The sequence below is a fragment of the Hirundo rustica genome, chromosome 17 (assembly GCF_015227805.2).
Source record: "Hirundo rustica isolate bHirRus1 chromosome 17, bHirRus1.pri.v3, whole genome shotgun sequence".
NCBI classification, from domain to species: domain Eukaryota; kingdom Metazoa; phylum Chordata; class Aves; order Passeriformes; family Hirundinidae; genus Hirundo; species Hirundo rustica.
The window spans coordinates 10,963,598-10,980,419 of NC_053466.1; the positions used below are offsets into that span (position 1 = coordinate 10,963,598).

At 45.3% G+C, this 16,822-nt stretch overlaps 1 protein-coding gene across 6 annotated transcripts in view; it reads left to right on the forward strand.

Annotated features, from left to right (window-relative positions):
- Positions 1–16,822, forward strand: part of DEPDC5 (DEP domain containing 5, GATOR1 subcomplex subunit) — a 39,215-nt gene that overhangs the window by 5,179 nt on the left and 17,214 nt on the right. For 4 of the 6 annotated variants that reach the window (XM_040080472.1, XM_040080475.1, XM_040080476.1 and 1 more), the window contains exons 9-30: positions 50–128; positions 1,037–1,098; positions 1,514–1,583; positions 1,982–2,054; positions 2,196–2,299; positions 2,596–2,670; positions 3,435–3,569; positions 4,038–4,099; positions 4,213–4,286; positions 4,811–4,880; positions 5,380–5,416; positions 5,813–5,933; positions 6,970–7,190; positions 8,695–8,898; positions 9,344–9,479; positions 9,837–9,928; positions 11,729–11,794; positions 13,103–13,286; positions 14,342–14,502; positions 14,880–14,997; positions 15,147–15,314; positions 16,141–16,360. In XM_040080472.1, the coding sequence (XP_039936406.1) occupies positions 50–128; positions 1,037–1,098; positions 1,514–1,583; positions 1,982–2,054; positions 2,196–2,299; positions 2,596–2,670; positions 3,435–3,569; positions 4,038–4,099; positions 4,213–4,286; positions 4,811–4,880; positions 5,380–5,416; positions 5,813–5,933; positions 6,970–7,190; positions 8,695–8,898; positions 9,344–9,479; positions 9,837–9,928; positions 11,729–11,794; positions 13,103–13,286; positions 14,342–14,502; positions 14,880–14,997; positions 15,147–15,314; positions 16,141–16,360 (2,532 nt within the window). The remainder of the gene's footprint in view (positions 1–49; positions 129–1,036; positions 1,099–1,513; positions 1,584–1,981; positions 2,055–2,195; positions 2,300–2,595; positions 2,671–3,434; positions 3,570–4,037; positions 4,100–4,212; positions 4,287–4,810; positions 4,881–5,379; positions 5,417–5,812; positions 5,934–6,969; positions 7,191–8,694; positions 8,899–9,343; positions 9,480–9,836; positions 9,929–11,728; positions 11,795–13,102; positions 13,287–14,341; positions 14,503–14,879; positions 14,998–15,146; positions 15,315–16,140; positions 16,361–16,822) is intronic. The other 2 variants (XM_040080474.1, XM_040080477.1) reach the window with 1 other exon arrangement.

Here is a 16,822-nt window from a genome sequence, read left to right on the forward strand (position 1 = left end):
TTCTAATGGATGTACTTGGTTTTAAATAAGGTCTCGCATTCCTTTGCAGGTGGTCTTCCGCTCCACTTCTGCCATGGTTTATATTTTTATCCAGATGAGCTGTGAAATGTGGGATTTTGATATTTATGGTACGTAGGTAACTGATTTGCCTGTGACTGTGGATGGTAGCAGCTGTCCTTTCTGCCCCTACTTCAAAACTGCAGCTGCTACTTTTTTTCTGCCACTACCAGCAAACTAAAATATCCTGCCTTTGGCCTAAGCAATGCTCCAGGGTGTGTTGTGGTCTTTCCTTAGATCCTTCCTTGCAGTGCCACCCATTTCTGTCCCTGGCTGTGCCATCCTTTTCCTGTCCCTGTAGGGCCTGGGTAGCATTTCCTCAGCCACGAAATCACTGTGAGCATTGGAAAGGTTTTCTATGGACATGAAGGTGGTGGGTGGTGCAGACAGGTGCAAGTTTGTGAATCTTGTAGCCAGAAATGTGTGGAAGTCCTGTGCAAAGAGAACCTCGATGTTTTAGATTTCTCTTGACGTTGGCTTACTGAGGAAGTGAAACCTGCTTAGCCCAGGTTGAAGCTGGTGACTTCAGCTGGAAATATTACAACTTTAGGCATTAAGAATGAGTCACTTCTCTATGTCATCCTATTTTTTTTTCTGGCTTAATTCTTTAGCAAACCTCTTGCCACTTCCTTTGACCATGTGTTTAGGCATATGGAAGTGGGCAACTATTCAAATCAGAGCAGGGGATCAGTTGTGCATTCTGTGCCTAAAAGACAGTACAGATGCTTTCCCAGCATGCTGCAAGTGTGTTGGAAAAATGAATTAAAGTTCAGATCCTTCTGGCAGTAAGTCATGTTTACATCCTCTGAAAAAATGATACTTCTTAATCTTTTTATCATCTTATTGATATTGCCCTTTATTATGCACACAGCTGTTCAAATTTTAATAAATATAGTAGTCCTAGAATCTTAGGGTTAGATATTCCCCATAGTTGAAGTACCTATTGTTATCTGATGCTTGGGAGATTTTTATTTTGCAGGGGATCTATACTTTGAGAAAGCTGTGAATGGTTTCCTTGCTGACCTCTTCACAAAATGGAAGGTAAATAGTTGACTGAGTTCAGTCTTAATTTTTTATTTTTCTAGAATTGTTAGGGGTGTCTCTCTGAGCAGTAACACATCAGAATATCAAATTGCTGTGGGTATAAAGAAACTGTGTCAAATGTCTGTTTTCTTAACAAAAGCCTTGGCAGCTACAGAGAGGAGCTTCTTTAGAGACTGGTGCAGAGTGCTCCTGGTGAATGTGATAGAGCCAAGCAGCACAGAATCTGCAGGACAGACCATTTTGTTATTTCAGAGAGGCAGATGGAGCACTAATGCAGATTCATTAATGCAACAGTCTAGGTTTTGTTACCTTTATTTCTAGGTGGGAGGGAAGAGAGGCTGTTGTTGTTACACAACTTTCTACCAAACGGGACTTTCAAGGTTTTCTTTTTGCATTTGTTCTTCCTGGGCAGGAGAAGAATTGCAGCCATGAAGTGACAGTGGTTCTATTTTCAAGAACATTTTATGAAGCAAAATCTATAGGTATGCAAATTCTCTGTTTTCATGCTTCCGTTTTTAAAGTTTTGTCTCTTGAAAGTTGGTCACAGGCTGACAGGAACTTTTTAATTGCCATGTTCAAAGTGTTCTCTATCAAGCACAAGTAGGTACACAGCCATTGTTATGAAAGCACTGCAGTGAAAACCTCATGTAGAAGAATATTGCAAATTTTCCTCATCATACTCAAGCTGTCATATTGGTTTAAAAGCAGGTTTTGTACTGTATAGGAGGTCTGATATTTTTCCAAGTATTTTGGGGTTTTGTTTGCTTGCTGGGGACTGACTTTTTTTTTTTTTTAATGGAAATAACAGCTTCTTGCTGGAAAAGATGAGTCATTTCCATACAAGAGCATGAGATAAGTTGTGATTTTCCTTCCATTTTAGATGAGTTTCCTGAAACACATCGTGCATCCATTCGGCAGGACCACGAGGGAAGATTTTATGAAGATTTTTACAAGTATGTTTTCCTTCCAGTTCTTTTCACCTCTTGTCCCACAGTGTATGTGCAATCCAGTGCACCCTTTTGTGCATTTATTTCTAGTTTGCTCATCCCTTCTCGCTTCCCCTCATGGGCCTCATCAGGTTATGTTTTTTCTAGAGTGGTAGTTCAGAATGAGAGGCGGGAGGAGTGGACCTCCTTGCTTGTGACCATTAAAAAGCTTTTCATCCAGTATCCTGTGTTGGTACGACTTGAGCAAGCAGGTACAAGAATCCTCCTTTCCCTGTTTTTATCCTTTGCTCTCTGTCTTTTTCTTATTTTTTAGCTTGTCAGTAAACTCTCCAGTCTCAGCTGGAGTCTGGTGTTGTGCTGCCTAGTGCTCTCCTGGCTGGGCAATTTGCCTCGGTCTTTCTGTGGAACTTAATAACATCAGTTTTGCCTGTAATTTCTGAACTAATAGTATTTGGTACAGATGTATTTTTCTGTGGGTTTTATATTATATAAAGCTAGTGTACAGAAATGATGATTTCTTTTTTCCCCCTTCTGAATACTTTTCCAGATGGCTTTCCTCCAGGTTACAACTCTACCTCAGCACAAGGGAACTACCTGGAGGCCATAAATCTTTCATTCAATGGTAAGTTACGAGCAATGGGTAAAAATATACAGGGGAAAAACCGTTCAAGCAGCTGCCAGTAAATGGCTGTGGACTTCTGTTACTTTTTCCTTAATACTGTGAACAGGAGGGGAATATTAGGTGATGGCCTGTTGCATTTTATTTTTTTTGGCCAGGGCTGGGATTAAATGCTCAAGACGGTGTTTCTTGTTCAGACTCTGTTCATTCTTATCTACACTACAGTCTCACAAACCATGAGTTCTACAGCACTTCAAGCTAGCAAACTAAAAATGGAGCCCTGTCTCTTTCTCTACAAGGCCTTTTAAGGATAAACTGTCCAATTAAGAAATGATACCTAAGTTATTTTAACTTTTAACCCAATAACCAACCACCCGTAGCCTGCAGTGTGGATTTTTCTATCTAGTTACAAAATGCCACCCAGGCCCATGAAGGAGATGAAAAAGAAGGACTGGCCTCTGCCCTAAAACCTCCATCTTGCTTTATGTATATATTACCATATTCTAAAACCTTAAACTCTTACGTTTTCCACCCTGTGATATCACACACATCCACCTAAACTCCACACGCACAATCCCGGTGCTGTCACTCAGTTTTGGAAGCTGTTCCACAGCCTCAGGTCACATGCAGTGTTTGCTTGGGGCTCAGTGCCTGTCAGCACAGACAGCCTGAAATTCTCAGTGCCCAGGGTTCCAGCAGTCACCTGCCTTGCACCGAAAAGAAACCTCCAGGGTGTTTTGAAAGCATTGCTGCGTTCTCTCTGGCAGTGTTTGACAAGCATTACATCAACCGCAACTTCGACCGCACGGGGCAGATGTCGGTGGTGATCACCCCCGGTGTGGGCGTGTTCGAGGTGGATCGGCTGCTCATGATCCTCACCAAGCAGCGCATGATTGACAATGGTAAATAACTGCCTGCGCCCTGCCTGGAGGCAAACAGGGCTCTGGGAAAGATCCGACTGCTCCTGGCTGTGACAAAGTATCTGCTGGGAGTTGTGTGCTCTGGGAGGAAGGGTTACAGCTGCGAGACTGTGTCTGCACTTCCTATCGAAATGAGCAGATTTTCAGGGTACTTACAGGCATTTAATTTCTTCTGTTTGTGATAGAGAGCTTCACCTGTCTGTGCAAACCTTTCTCTTAAAGAATAATCTTGCACGAGTTGCATTAGTGTAGAAAAATCATTTCCCATGTCCCCACTGGTACTGTTGGTTTGTAACCATACCATGGGACCATTAACTACCATTTTCAATATTATTGCCTCTTACAATATGATGTAAATACATATTGGGTCTTCAAACTGCTGCCCTGTTTTATCTTAGCATATCAGTCCTGCTTGGTCAACAGCTGAACTCTAGTGTTGTCTGTTTACAGGGATAGGTGTGGATTTGGTGTGCATGGGAGAGCAGCCCTTGCACGCTGTACCACTTTTTAAGGTAAGGCAGCTTTCCCTTCTCCGTTCCTGCTACAAATGTTACTTACTCATTTTGTGAGTGGATGTTAGTTGTTTTGTGAGTGGCTGTTAGTTGCTTCTCAATTACTCTTACAGCTCCATAATCGCTGTGGCCCTGGTGACTCACGAATGGGTGATGACTACAATATCCCACACTGGATAAATCATAGGTAGGTGAATTCTATCAGCTTTTGCTGAACACTTCTGCTTTGTTTTACTCTTTGTAATCTCTTGAATTCTCTTTCTTCTTTCATTGTTTACCTCTGCTTTCCTTGTGAAGCAAAGGAAATATTACATTACTCTTGCAGAACTCTGGGCATTAATGCAACCTAACAGAAATGACAGGGTTTTCAAACAGCTGGTGTGAATCGCTACAGTTGCGTAAATCAGAATGAGTTGTGTAAATGGCATGGTGAAAGTGGATGTCTTTCTGAAGAAAGAGAAAATGAACTGGGCAATGCAGGTGTTAAGCTTATTAAGAAGTGTCTAGGCTGAGGCTGTACAAGTGCCACAGCCCTGTCTTTAGGCAAAGAATACCTTCTCTCAACCACCCCTCAGTGTTTTCTGTACTTTTTTATCCACAGGAAGTTATCCCATTTTCTGTATCCAATAGCTGACTCAGGTTCCTGGTCTGTTTACTTAGTAGCAAACCAACTGTGTTGAGTGCTTCAAGCCACACTGTTTTTTCTTTCAGTTTCTACACATCCAAAAGTCAACTCCTGTGTAACAGCTTCACTCCACGGATCAAACTGGCAGGAAGGAAGGTGGGAATCTTTCTGACTTATGTTTCCTTACTAGCATGTCAGATCCCTCTTCTCAGTCAAGCATCACAAGTATTCCAACAGCTGGAATTAAGTTTCTGTGTTAAAAGGCTGTGAAAGCAAAGCTGTAAGGTTTGTTGTAGGGATTGTGAATGAGGGACTAGTTTGTAGTCTTTCCTTTCTACATAAAACTGGGTGAGAAATGTTTTAGCCGCTATAAAAATTAGTTTTATTCTGTAAGAAAGAACTCTATGGAGAGGAAGAAAGGTGTTGAGCATTGTTTTTCACACTGGTTTGTGCCCAAATACCAATATTTAATATTTCTGAAGTTGTCTGGCTGCCTCACTGAGTCAGCAAGCTGAACTTTGTCTGCTTGGTCACACTGTGGATGTTTCCTTAGAACATGTTGACTGATTCCCTTCCCTCTGTCTTTTCTTGTTGCTCTTTTTTTTTTCCCTTGTTTTTTTTGATCACTTCACCCTTCCTTTGTTGGACCCTCCAGCCACTGACGGAGAAAGCAAAAAACAGTCGTGATGCCTGTGAGTAATTCTGTTCTGGAATGATCTGTCCCACTGACTCCCAGCCTAACAAACAGCTGCAGTAACACAATGACACTTGAGCACGAGGAAGGGAGAATTGATACAGAAAACCATCAAACCTGGGTTTGATACTCGGGGTGCTAATGTGCATGTGCCTGTTGATTTCTTGGCAATTATTCATTTAATGTTTGGGATGTATGGGGGAAAGACAAAATCAGCCAGCCTGATTCAGAGCACCAGCTTTGATAACTGAGCTGCTCCAGCTGCTCTGCTTGAGTCACTTTGGGATTTCTTTTGGAGCAGATACTTTCCTCAGGGGTGAGAGGTGGACACTCTGACTTGGAGGTCTTGAACATTCTGGAAAGAGGTTCCAGTGCTGTATGACTTTTATTTCAGCATTAGGAGCTCCAAAGGATGCTGAGAATGCCTTGCCTATCCAGGTGGATTACGATGGCTACGATGCCCAGGTGTTCCGACTGCCAGGCCCATCCAGAGCCCAGCGCTGCAGCACCTTCAGGTGAGAGCCTTGGGAGCGCACTGCTTCTGCAGCAGCTGTGCTGTGTGTGCTTGATCACAAAATACTTGGAGAAATACAAGGAGAATTGATCTCCACATGCTCACAGTTGAACAAAAGGCTTTGTCTGTACCTGACCTTCATGACTGGTTGTCTGGCGTTTTACTTCTAAAATAGTGTATGGGGTCTAGGAAAAGGCATAAATATATTTTTCCTTAAATCTTTAATTTTGTTTGGAGTGGAATAAAGCTATTCTTCCTAGCAGATTTTGCAAGGGGGTTAAGAAAGTATTTGCTCATTAGACTTGCACAGAGTTGTAGAAATAGATTGTTTGATTCACTGCTTAGTTAACTGGTGAACAGAGTGGTGAGGAATCCTCTCTGAAAATGCCTGTCTGAATGAGAGAAGAGGCAGAAAAGCTGGGTGCAGGTTCTCAGCTATTCCATCTCCTTTTGTCTGAGGAGAAGGTCTGATTATTCTCAGGTCCTGGCCAAATTCACTGAATAAATGATAAATTTCAGTGCTTTTTCAGAAATATGAGGTTGACAAGCTTGCTTTGAAGTACTTTTTTTACTTTGCTTCTTTCAGTAGTATTGCCTAACTCTGAGCATGTGGACTCACTAGTTAATGTGTTCATTTGAGCAGCCTGTAGGAGCCAGTGCTGAAAGATGCCAGCACAGTTGAAACAGTTCATAATTCCAAGTAGCTTCTCTGTAACTACATGTTCCTGGCACTGTAGGCTGAGCTCTGGTATCTGCTGGGCCACATCTCTGCCAGGGTGGTGTGGTGTCTGTAGGATTGCAGGGGGAGTCGAGCAGGCCCTTCCACAGCCCTTGTGCTGGAAGCATTGGGGTGTTCTTGTTGTGTTGTGTGATGCACAGAAGTATAAATTACCCAGAGAGTCAGCAAAGATAATGATGCTTCCCTGTAATGCTCGAGTTCACCTGCTGAGCATCGAGTCTTTTGCCTGACTTGGGCGTGTTCCAGCCCCTGCTAAGCCGGGGATGAATGTCTCTCCTGCCACCGTGCATCCCTGCAGGTCAGTGAGGGAGAGGGAAAGCCGCACGAGGAAGAGCTCCAGCTCGTACGACGTGTCCTGCAGCCCCTCTGTGCAGAGCCGCACGCTGCCCCCGGAGGAGGTGAGGAGCCAGGCTTCTGACGACAGCTCTCTGGGCAAGATCTCCAACATCCTGATGATCCCACGGCCTCACCTGCACCAGTGTGAAGTCAGCAGCTCCTTGGGCTATACCAGCACCAGAGGTCAGCCTGGGGCACGTGGGGAGACCGGGGGAAAGTTTGTGTTGGCCGCTGCCAGGCCAGCACAGGAGATGGTGCTTGTGTTGGCACTCACGGCACAGCTTTTCCACAGCTGCAGCTGGGTGTGCATTCTCCCTTTGTCATCCTTGTCCAATTCCATTGCTTTTTTTTTTTAATGACTTGTCCTAAATAGAAGTGTCCTGACACTGATTTGCTCTTTTCCCTTGCCTATTGCCTTCTTTAGTGCTTGACTATTCTCCTGTGCCTGCCTGCAAGTGTGGACATACAAAAGGAGCTGGTATTATCCAGGTCACCTATAATCTGTCAAATGAGAACTGGCCTTAGCAGTGAGCCTTGGGGGACCCTGTTTATAACATCTCTGTGGGGATTTCTTGTCATTCAGACTCACTTTCTAGGTCCTTCCTTTTGGCAATGTACAGCTGAACTGTTTCAGTATGTTAGCTGTGCTTTTCTTCCTTTCCAATTTAATTTTGTTCTCAGGCAGTGTGCAATATCTTCCACAAACCCAGCTCATTTCTAGGCAAATTGTATTCCTCCTGCAACAGCTTCATCTTCTATAAAATTCTATCCCTGAAGGCTCTTCATGGTTTTTTCATGCCGTGCTGTATGACACTGGCACCATATTTATCCTGTCACAGGAATCACACTTACACTGTGTGAAAGCAGCCCCACACCAGTATTTGACATCACATCTGCCATTCATGGTTTCCCTTTCTGTCAGTTAATACAACTCTTTTCTTTCTTTGGTGTTTCTGTTGCTCCTTTAGTTTGAAGGATAGCTGTGTGACCCAGCTGAAGGTGTTCAGCAGGATGAGGGTGTGTGTGGATCAGGACTGGCAGGGAGGGAAGAGTCAAAGAAACTGAGGTTTTTCACATGTTGTTTTTGACAATATAGAATGGTAAACGAGACCCTTCCTTCTCTTTGGAATTTCCACTTGTTGGGCAGAGTAATTGCTACTTATCTATCTAAATATATTTTTCTCTCCTATTTCTAAATAACTGCAATTCTGTTCTACACTAAATAGTGACAACTAACTGGTATCTTGTGGAGATCATGTCCCATGTCATCTGGGAGTAATCCCTGATTTCAGTGCTCAGGCCTGAGTGCCCCAGAAAAGGCATGTGTACAATGCCCAGCTGTGGCTCCTACTGTGTCTTTGGTGCTCATCCTCAAGTTTCTGTTATGTCAGTCTTTTGATTTCTCAAGAATTCTCAAAGGTCTGAGCAATGATTGGCTTAGCAAGTAGTTTCTTTATGGATTTATTTAGTAGAAGTTTACAGCGGTGGAGTAATACTTTTTCTTCTCTGGGTTCTTGTTTACATTGTAACTTTCAGGCTGGATAGAATTGCTTTCACCTTCTCCGCCTCCTTATTTCTTAGGTCTCCTCATTTCCCCTTACCTTGGGCACCCTCTGTATCCCCGAGCATTCATTCTCTGGTGCTTGTCTCCTGCGGGCTCTCACCCCAGCTGGGTTGTGTTTTGCAGATTTCCTCGAGAGCACGCTGGAGTCTCAGCAGCGCGACTCCAGCGCTCCGGGCCGGTTCCACGTGGGCAGCGCCGAGTCGCTGCTGCACGTGCGGCCGGGCGGCTTCGCGCCGCAGCGCGCCCTCATCAACCCCTTCGCCCCGTCCCGCATGCCCATGAAGCTGACGTCCAACCGCCGACGCTGGATGCACACCTTCCCCGTGGGTGAGCTGCCTCAGCACGGCCTGCTGGGCCTGTGTCCTGGGCGGGTTAGCGCAGCAGGAGAGTGTATGGAAGTACACAACTGAGTGTGCAGGCCTCAGCAATCCTCTTTTGGGAGATATCCGTATTTGCAAGCGAGCAGCGGCCGGTACAGAACAATTCCCCCTCGAAGGGAACCGTAACTATGAATTGGGTTGATTTTCTGATGCTGAATTGTTTGTGTAATGGTTTAATGCCTTGTAAGCAGAGCCCTCCAAAACGTTTTTAAAAATGTTTTGCTTCGCTTGCTTCAGAGGAGGTGGCAGAAGTTCAAGGCTTTGAAGATTTTTGTGAACGTGCTTTCTTAATGTCCGTTAGCTCTCGTTGCCTGTGCTGTTGGCAAAAGAAGGGTACAAGCAGCTGAGGAATCAGTGCAAATGTGACCAATGATCCAATTGTGACTGTGTAGGTCCCTCAGGAGAAGCTATCCAGATCCATCATCAAACCCGGCAGAACATGGCAGAAATGCAGGGCAGTGGGCAGCAGGATTTGACGCATTCCTCTGCGGAGCTGCTGGAGCTGGCTTACCATGAGGCAACTGGCAGGTGAGCCATTTGCTCAGTCTTGAATGTTGGGTTTATAGACCATGAAATCAGATCTGGAGATAACCAGCGAAGCTTTATTTGTGTCATGAGGGGATGCGAGTAGCTGGTTCTTTGCTGTCCTGCAGAGGCGGTGCTTTGGTTATTGCTGGAGGCAAAGAACAAACAGTATGGACAATATGGAATGCTGTCACAGCCTTCTGTGTGCTGCCCTTGTGCCCCTCCGTCTGTGCCAACATCAGTGAGGGAAGAGCTTGCTTCCAGCCCGGGCTGGGCTGAGGGCTTGTTACATTTGCTCAAAGCAGGGAATGGCCCGAGTGAGGAAGATGGTACAGAGAAGGCTGCTCTGTTTCTCTGCAGGCACGTCAGCTCTCGGCATCCAGGGGATGGTGGCTCCTTCCTGGCCTTCGGCGGGGCAGAGGAGTACGGGAACGGGCTGGGGCCCGGCGCAGGTAGCGGGCAGGGGCCTCGGCGGAGCTCTGGGCGCGGGCAGGGACATGGGAATGGGAAAACAGCTCTTAGGGCACTTGGTCCGTGGCGGTTCTTTGGGTTGCTTTGTTGGGTTTAGTTTGGTTTTGTTTAATGTGTCTCTGCTTCTCTAGGTGTGTATTATAGGGTTTATTATAGAAAGATGCTCATTGTTTACTGATAATAAGCTCTCAGGCAGTAACTGAGTTCCATAATAAGAAAGCAGACACAAAAAATAACTAAATATGCACTGCTGTTCAGAAGCCTTTTTTTTTTTCTCGGTGGGGTTGCCTTAAGCTGTTATCCTTTAGAGAGAAGGCATGTCTGTGCTTTCACTTGAACATTACCTCTATCTTCCTTAACTTACCCAGACACCTGAATTAGTGGAAATTCTCAACATTGCTTTTCAGCCCTGTAAATGGAACAACGTGCCATGCCAAGCATTCTGCCGTGTTGTCAGGGTTTTTGTGACCTACTCTCTGCTTTGGTGGATATGCATTTTAACTAGACACATGGAAAAAAGCTGAACTTTAGGGCTATAGCATTCAAGATTTATGTTCTTTTCTCAAAACCAATTTAAAGATTTTTTTTAAGAATAAATTTGCCCTATGGAATTACATTGGATTAAGACAATTTTATTCTTCCCCATGTTTTGCAGAGCCATAAAGAAGTTAGCAGACTTAATTTTCTTGTGCCTCATCTTGTATTCACATAGTCACATGAAAAAAATATTTTCTGTTGTTTCCTTCTGTGAATTTCATCTGATTGCATTTAATTTTCTTGCTTTACATCTTTAGTATTTTCTGGCTTCCAGATCGGCTGTTTTTGCAATTGCTGAACTGCATTTCAGCTGGATGCAGTTTGCACAGTGTAAATGCAGAGCGTGTCCTGGCAATAAACATGCTCGTGTTTTCCAGAATTTCATTGTGTCTGTAGACCCTCCCCTATCTATAGGGGCCACGCTGGGTGCTCAGTGATTGCACTGAGCTCTCCCCTATGGTTTGAGTCCCCTGTGAAATGAAGCACTTTGAGGGGGGAGTTGTATTTCTTTGAATTTCCAAAAACGCCATTTCTTATTCAGTCTGGTTCTCCTCTGCTGCCGGCAGCATGGGTTGGTGCATCACGGGCTTCGGGCTGAGAAAGGATCCCGTGTGTTTCCCTTGGGGCTGGGGATGCTGTCGCTCTTGCCCCGCGGATGGAGGTGGGAGCTCAGACTAAATGCTGTTGCAATTCCGGGTGTGGATGGCAGAGGGCAGGAGGAGCTGCTGAAAGGTGAATGCCATCACCACGGAGCACATACCCACCCTTGCTCGCACAGGGAACAGCTGCGGTGTTGATACCAATTTCCTGCGTAAATCTACCTAGGCTAGTTTTAAACAGTAATTCCTTTTAAATGCTTGGAGGCTTTACTGAATTTTTTATTTTGATAAATGGCTTTGAAGGCAGCAGTTGTTCTTGTCTCCTTGGCAGCTCTTTTTCTCTCGTGTGCCACACCAGCTGTTTATAGGAGTTTATAGCATCTACTTTTCAAGATGTTTCACCATTTTGGGGAGGAAGGGTTTGTTTGGGTTTTAGCTATGAGCGCTTCTAGTGAGATGTTCAAGTTTGATCCAAGATGTACTTTTTCCTCATTAATTGGCTTGGTGGTTTTTTTCTGGTGTGCAGATTTTCCATGCAGAGAAATTCTGTATCTTAAAACATCATCACGCTTTTGATTTATTTTTATTTGAAAAATCAAGAGAAGTGCATAATTGCTTAAAATAAAGCTCATTTCTTTCTTGTAGGGGTGAACCTCAAAACTCAGAACAAGGATTCCTTGGAAGATGCTGTCTCTAATTCTCCAGATCCAAGTAAGCAGGAGAAAAGTTTGGAAGAGAGTTTGCATAGGTGGGAAGATGGGGAGGGAAAGGGCATGGACATATATAGAGGCATCAGGAGGTGGTAGGCAAGGAACTGAGGAGCCTCCTTGGCTTTTGGCAGTGATTTATTTTGGCCTGCAGTAATTTGCAGGATCTGCCTGTTCTGTCTCACTGTGATTGCAGTTCTGTAACTCTTAAGAACATGTGAAGCTGTTTGTTGTGTTACAGCTGAAATTCTTTCCTTACCAGACACTATTAATGCAAAAAGCTAAAGCTGCTGAACTCGTATCTGCCTCTCAGTATGGAAAGTTTGTTTGGTACCGGCTTGTTGAAACAGAATTAGTACAGTCAGTTTCTGAATTTGGTACCATTTACTGAGAAATATTCTTCACCTCCTAGAGAAACAAGCGTGTCACAGCTTAAAAAAGCATTTTCTTTGTAGCAGTCTGTCCTATATTACATTGAGCAGGGTTTCTACTGTTGGTGTTAACACTTTTATAGTAAAATAAATTTCTGTCTGTAGTATCTCTGTGACAAAAAGTTAAATATCAATAGGTGATACAGATTGTTTGAATTGGGTCAGAATGTAATGCAGTGAGCTGATGATTTGGTATAATCTAGTTAGCTTTACCTTATTAATGTCTAGTTTTACATCCCTGTAATCTCAAAACTGCAGCATAACTCTAGGAAAGGGTGTGGGAAAAGATTGCTTTCCGAGTTACTATTTTTCTGGTCTTCCCACCCCTCTGGATAGATCTTCTGTTTTTATAAATGTGGAAATGCTTCTTTTCTGCTGTTGTACTATTCCAGAAAGAGGCTGGTCTGTCATTCTTTCTCTCCTCCTCTGCAGCTCCTTCTGCAGTTATCTAGGATGCAAAACTGGTCTGATTTTCTTGTTCAGACTTGGAATGTTAATCTGTTTATTAATAATCAGTAACTGCACCCGACTTGCTGTAATTTTGCAAGAGCAGTGGCTATGTCAGCTCTAGCTTTCAATCAAGAGGAAATTAAATGTATTAACTTGGAATGCCTTTTGCATGATGGGATTGAATCAGCATGTGCACTGCATTGTTTAACAAACTCTGTCTCTTTCTCTCCCTCCCTTCTTCCCGTCCTATTTTCTTTCTCCCTTCCCATTCCACACCCCTTTTTGTCCCTGTTGACCTTATGCCAACTCTCTCTCGTCTCTCATTCTTTTTAACTCCCCTCTTCACGCACTTCTCATCCCGCTCTGCACCCTGTTTTTCCACGGGTGACCCCACGTGCCCCCCTTGTGTGCCCCCCGACACGGCGAGGCAGTTCTGACGCTGTCTGCTCCCCCCATAGTGCCAGGCTTCTGTTGTACAGTTGGAGTGGACTGGAAATCCCTCACCACCCCGGCGTGCCTCCCTCTCACCACGGATTACTTCCCCGACCGCCAGAGCCTGCAGAACGATTACACGGAGGGTTGCTATGACCTGCTGCCAGAGGCTGACATTGACAGGTTTGGCCAGCACCTCCTCTGTCCAGTCCTGTGCCTAAGGAGCAGGTGATGGAAGAGGATCACTGCAGTCTGTACAAGGGAATGATGGATTGCTATCAGAGCAGCAGGATACTTACGGTCTTCTTCTTTTTCCGGTCATAGCTTTGGACCTTTTCTGGTGTTCTCACCTGACAGTATGGTGTGCTCCGTAGATTTTATGTTAGAAATTGTTTGGATTCAAATTTTCGTGTCACTTTTCTGTTGTTTTCATCAAAATATTCAACCTCAAGCTGTCATCTCTGTTAATCTACTTCCTAGCAAGTGTTTTGGAAACGCTAAATGAGCATGTGGACACAGTATTTAAGATGCTTATCCTCCCTCTAAAGGATGTTTAGTTTAAAGAATCTTGTTGGAAAACAGTGTAAGTTGGACAAATAGAACTTCTCTGCTTGTCTCAGAGGTCTCTGGTAACTATTCTTTAATAGAGTTAGTTGGTTTGTTTTGTGGTTTTTTTACTGAAACAGTCTCATTATCTTCAACTTTTTTCAGTCTTTCCATAGCTTGTAAGAGATCAAAAGACCTGTTCATGTTGCTGCTTTATGGGAACAAAACAAAAGTATTAATCAGGGTGATTGAAATAGATAGGATTAATGAAGAAACACCTGAAAGAAATGTCAGTCGGAAAGCAAAGTTCAGAGCAGGAGTTGCACTGAGATCAATGTGTCCCCTAATCCCTCCCTGTTCTCCACTTCCCTCTGTGGGAGAGGCTGGAGCATTGCTGCCCACTGGCATTCTGAGCTCTCCCGAACACATACAAACTGCTCTGAGGCTGCGAAGTGCTGAAAAAGTCATCTTTGGAGAGTTTGTTGTTTCACAGCTGCGGTAGGCAAATTTGTTACTATTTGCCAAACCGCTATCAAAGGCAGCAGTAAATATTGCCTCAGTTAATTGCCCAGTGTCAAAAGGTGCCCTTTTCCTTCCTGCTCCACAGGCAGGTGTTCCAGGGCCCAGAGCAGAGCTAAGAATAGGTGTGTGGTCGGCCTCCTTATTGTAGTCTGCTTACCCTTTGTGTCCAGGAGGGATGAGGAAGGAGTGCAGATGACGGCGCAGCAGGTGTTTGAGGAGTTCATTTGTCAGCGTCTCATGCAAGGCTATCAGATCATTGTGCAATCCAAACCGCAGAAGCCGGCGCCGGCCGTGCCACCCCCGCTCAGCAGCAGTCCCCTCTACAGCAGGGGTGAGTGACCCGGGCTGGACAGGGCAGGTGTTCTCCTTCCTCCTGCCAGTCCCACTGACCTCGAATTAGGCACATCCAAAGCTCAACGCTTTATGTTGGCCGTTCTTTGTCTGCCCAGGGAGGTTCTGAATGGGGGCAGTATGAATCCCAAGTGCTCTTCTTTGCTTATGTTATCAGCAAATCTTAACTGTAAGAGCAGGAGACTCCTTGTGCAACTGCTCCCTAAAAATGTGGCCTGAAAGATGGATTTGAGCTTGTGCTGAGTTCAGAAGCCCACTTCAGTACTCCAATTCTGGAATCTCCTTCCATAGGCACAGTTTGTTGATCAAGTTCTGAGTGCTGCACTAAGCTGAAAGGGTTTTGCTTTTTACAACTAGGTCTTGTGTCAAGAAATAGACCTGAGGAAGAGGATCAATACTGGCTGAGCATGGGCCGTACTTTCCACAAAGTCACCCTGAAAGACAAAATAATTACTGTGACTCGGTACCTGCCAAAGTGAGTATCTCTCTGCTTGAGCAATTTGCTGTCAGTGTTCAGATGAACATTCTTCAGTTCTGTGCTTGCTTGAAAGAACACCTTCTTTCTTTTTAGGAGGAGACCAGTATCAGTGATACTGAGATTAATGCTTGTATTTGATCTTTTAGGTATCCATATGAATCTGCTCAGATAAACTACACCTACAGCTTGTGCCCCTCACACTCTGACTCTGAATTTGTCTCTTGCTGGGTAGAATTTTCCCATGAGAGACTAGAGGAGTACAAGTGGAATTACTTGGATCAGTATATCTGCTCTGCTGGCTCAGAGGATTTCAGGTGAGAGCTCCTTTTCCATCCAGACTGTTCTGTGTCCTAGTTGCCTCTTTTCCTTTCTGACCTAAAATTTCGCCATCAAGTTCAAGCCAGGCATGCTCAGTACCCCAGGGAGAATATCTGGCCTGCTTTCACTGTCAGCTCCCAGCAGCTGTTGCCTTGTGGGAACCTTGCTCTGTGTTGCTGCTGCATTATCTGACCTTTGATACAGACTCTTGGTCTCAAAATTCACCACAAACTTCTTTTTTCCTCTGCTGCAAATGCAAAGAAACAAGCTGGCACTTTGTACCACACAGATGCTTTTCTTGGCTTCTTACTGATTTCTGGATCTGACTCAAAACTTCCATTTATTCTGAAGCTGTTGCAGGTTTGCTCGAGTGCTGGGCTTGACTGCAGTCCTACTCCTAAACTGTGGAGCAAGTGCTTACCAGAAACGTGGAATATCTCCACTGGTATCAATAGCTTTTTTGATTATCTTCTCTCCACACAACTAGTCTTTATCATCTTTTCTTTTCAGGTCTCAGTCAAAATACCTCCCACACTAATGTGCACCTTGAAAATTCCTTTTTGCTCGCATATTTTTAGAGAAAAAAGGTTTAAGGCTTTAGGGCCCTATCTTTTACAGAAAAGAAAGCGTATCTGTGTGCCAGTTACTCTGAGGATAACCTCGTTGCCGGTGATACTCGAATCGCTGACCCGTTCCTTGGCACGTGTGCTCGTTTTGTCTCGGATAGCAGCGAGGTGGTCGCTGCACTCACTGAGATGTATACTTTACCTTCTGGAGAAGCCTTCCCAGGAAACTGCTGAACTCTGTCGTGCTTTCCCGCAGCCTTATCGAGTCGCTGAAGTTCTGGAGGACGCGGTTCCTGCTGCTGCCCGCCTGCATCAGCGCCACCAAGCGCATCATGGAGGGGGAGGCGCACTGCGACGTGTACGGCGACAAGCCCCGCTCGGACGAGGAGGAGTGGCAGCTCCTCGACGGCTTCATCCGCTTCGTGGAGGGCTTGAACCGCATCCGCCGCCGCCACCGCTCCGATCGGATGATCCGAGTGAGTCCCCGGCCCTCGCCGAGGCTGGGTGCGACCTGAGCCGCTAATGAGGCGCTAACGAGTCCGCGGCAGGCAGGCTGGGGCGCGGTGTCCCTGTGATCCATCCCTAAAGGACGCTGCTGACCCGTGCGCTGGGTCAGCTTTCACGCTCTGGGGCTTGGAGGAAACTTCCCTGGGATGAATATCCCGTGCTGCTGTGACTGGAGCCAGGCTCAGGACGGTTCCCGCTCAGGGACAAGCCGGGCTCCTCTGTACTGCCTTGGCCTGGCCCTGCTCTGTTTCACACCGTGGCCACGGGCCTGATGATCCTCTTTGCAGGTGTGCTCTGCCTTGTGCTGCAGGTGGGCTTAGCCTGGGTGCACCTCTGCCTGGGGATGCACACGGTTCAGAGGGGCTGAGGTAGCTGAGCTGGTCACTTCTGGGGTGACCTGGATTGCTTCTGTGCTGCAGATTCAGGAGAAG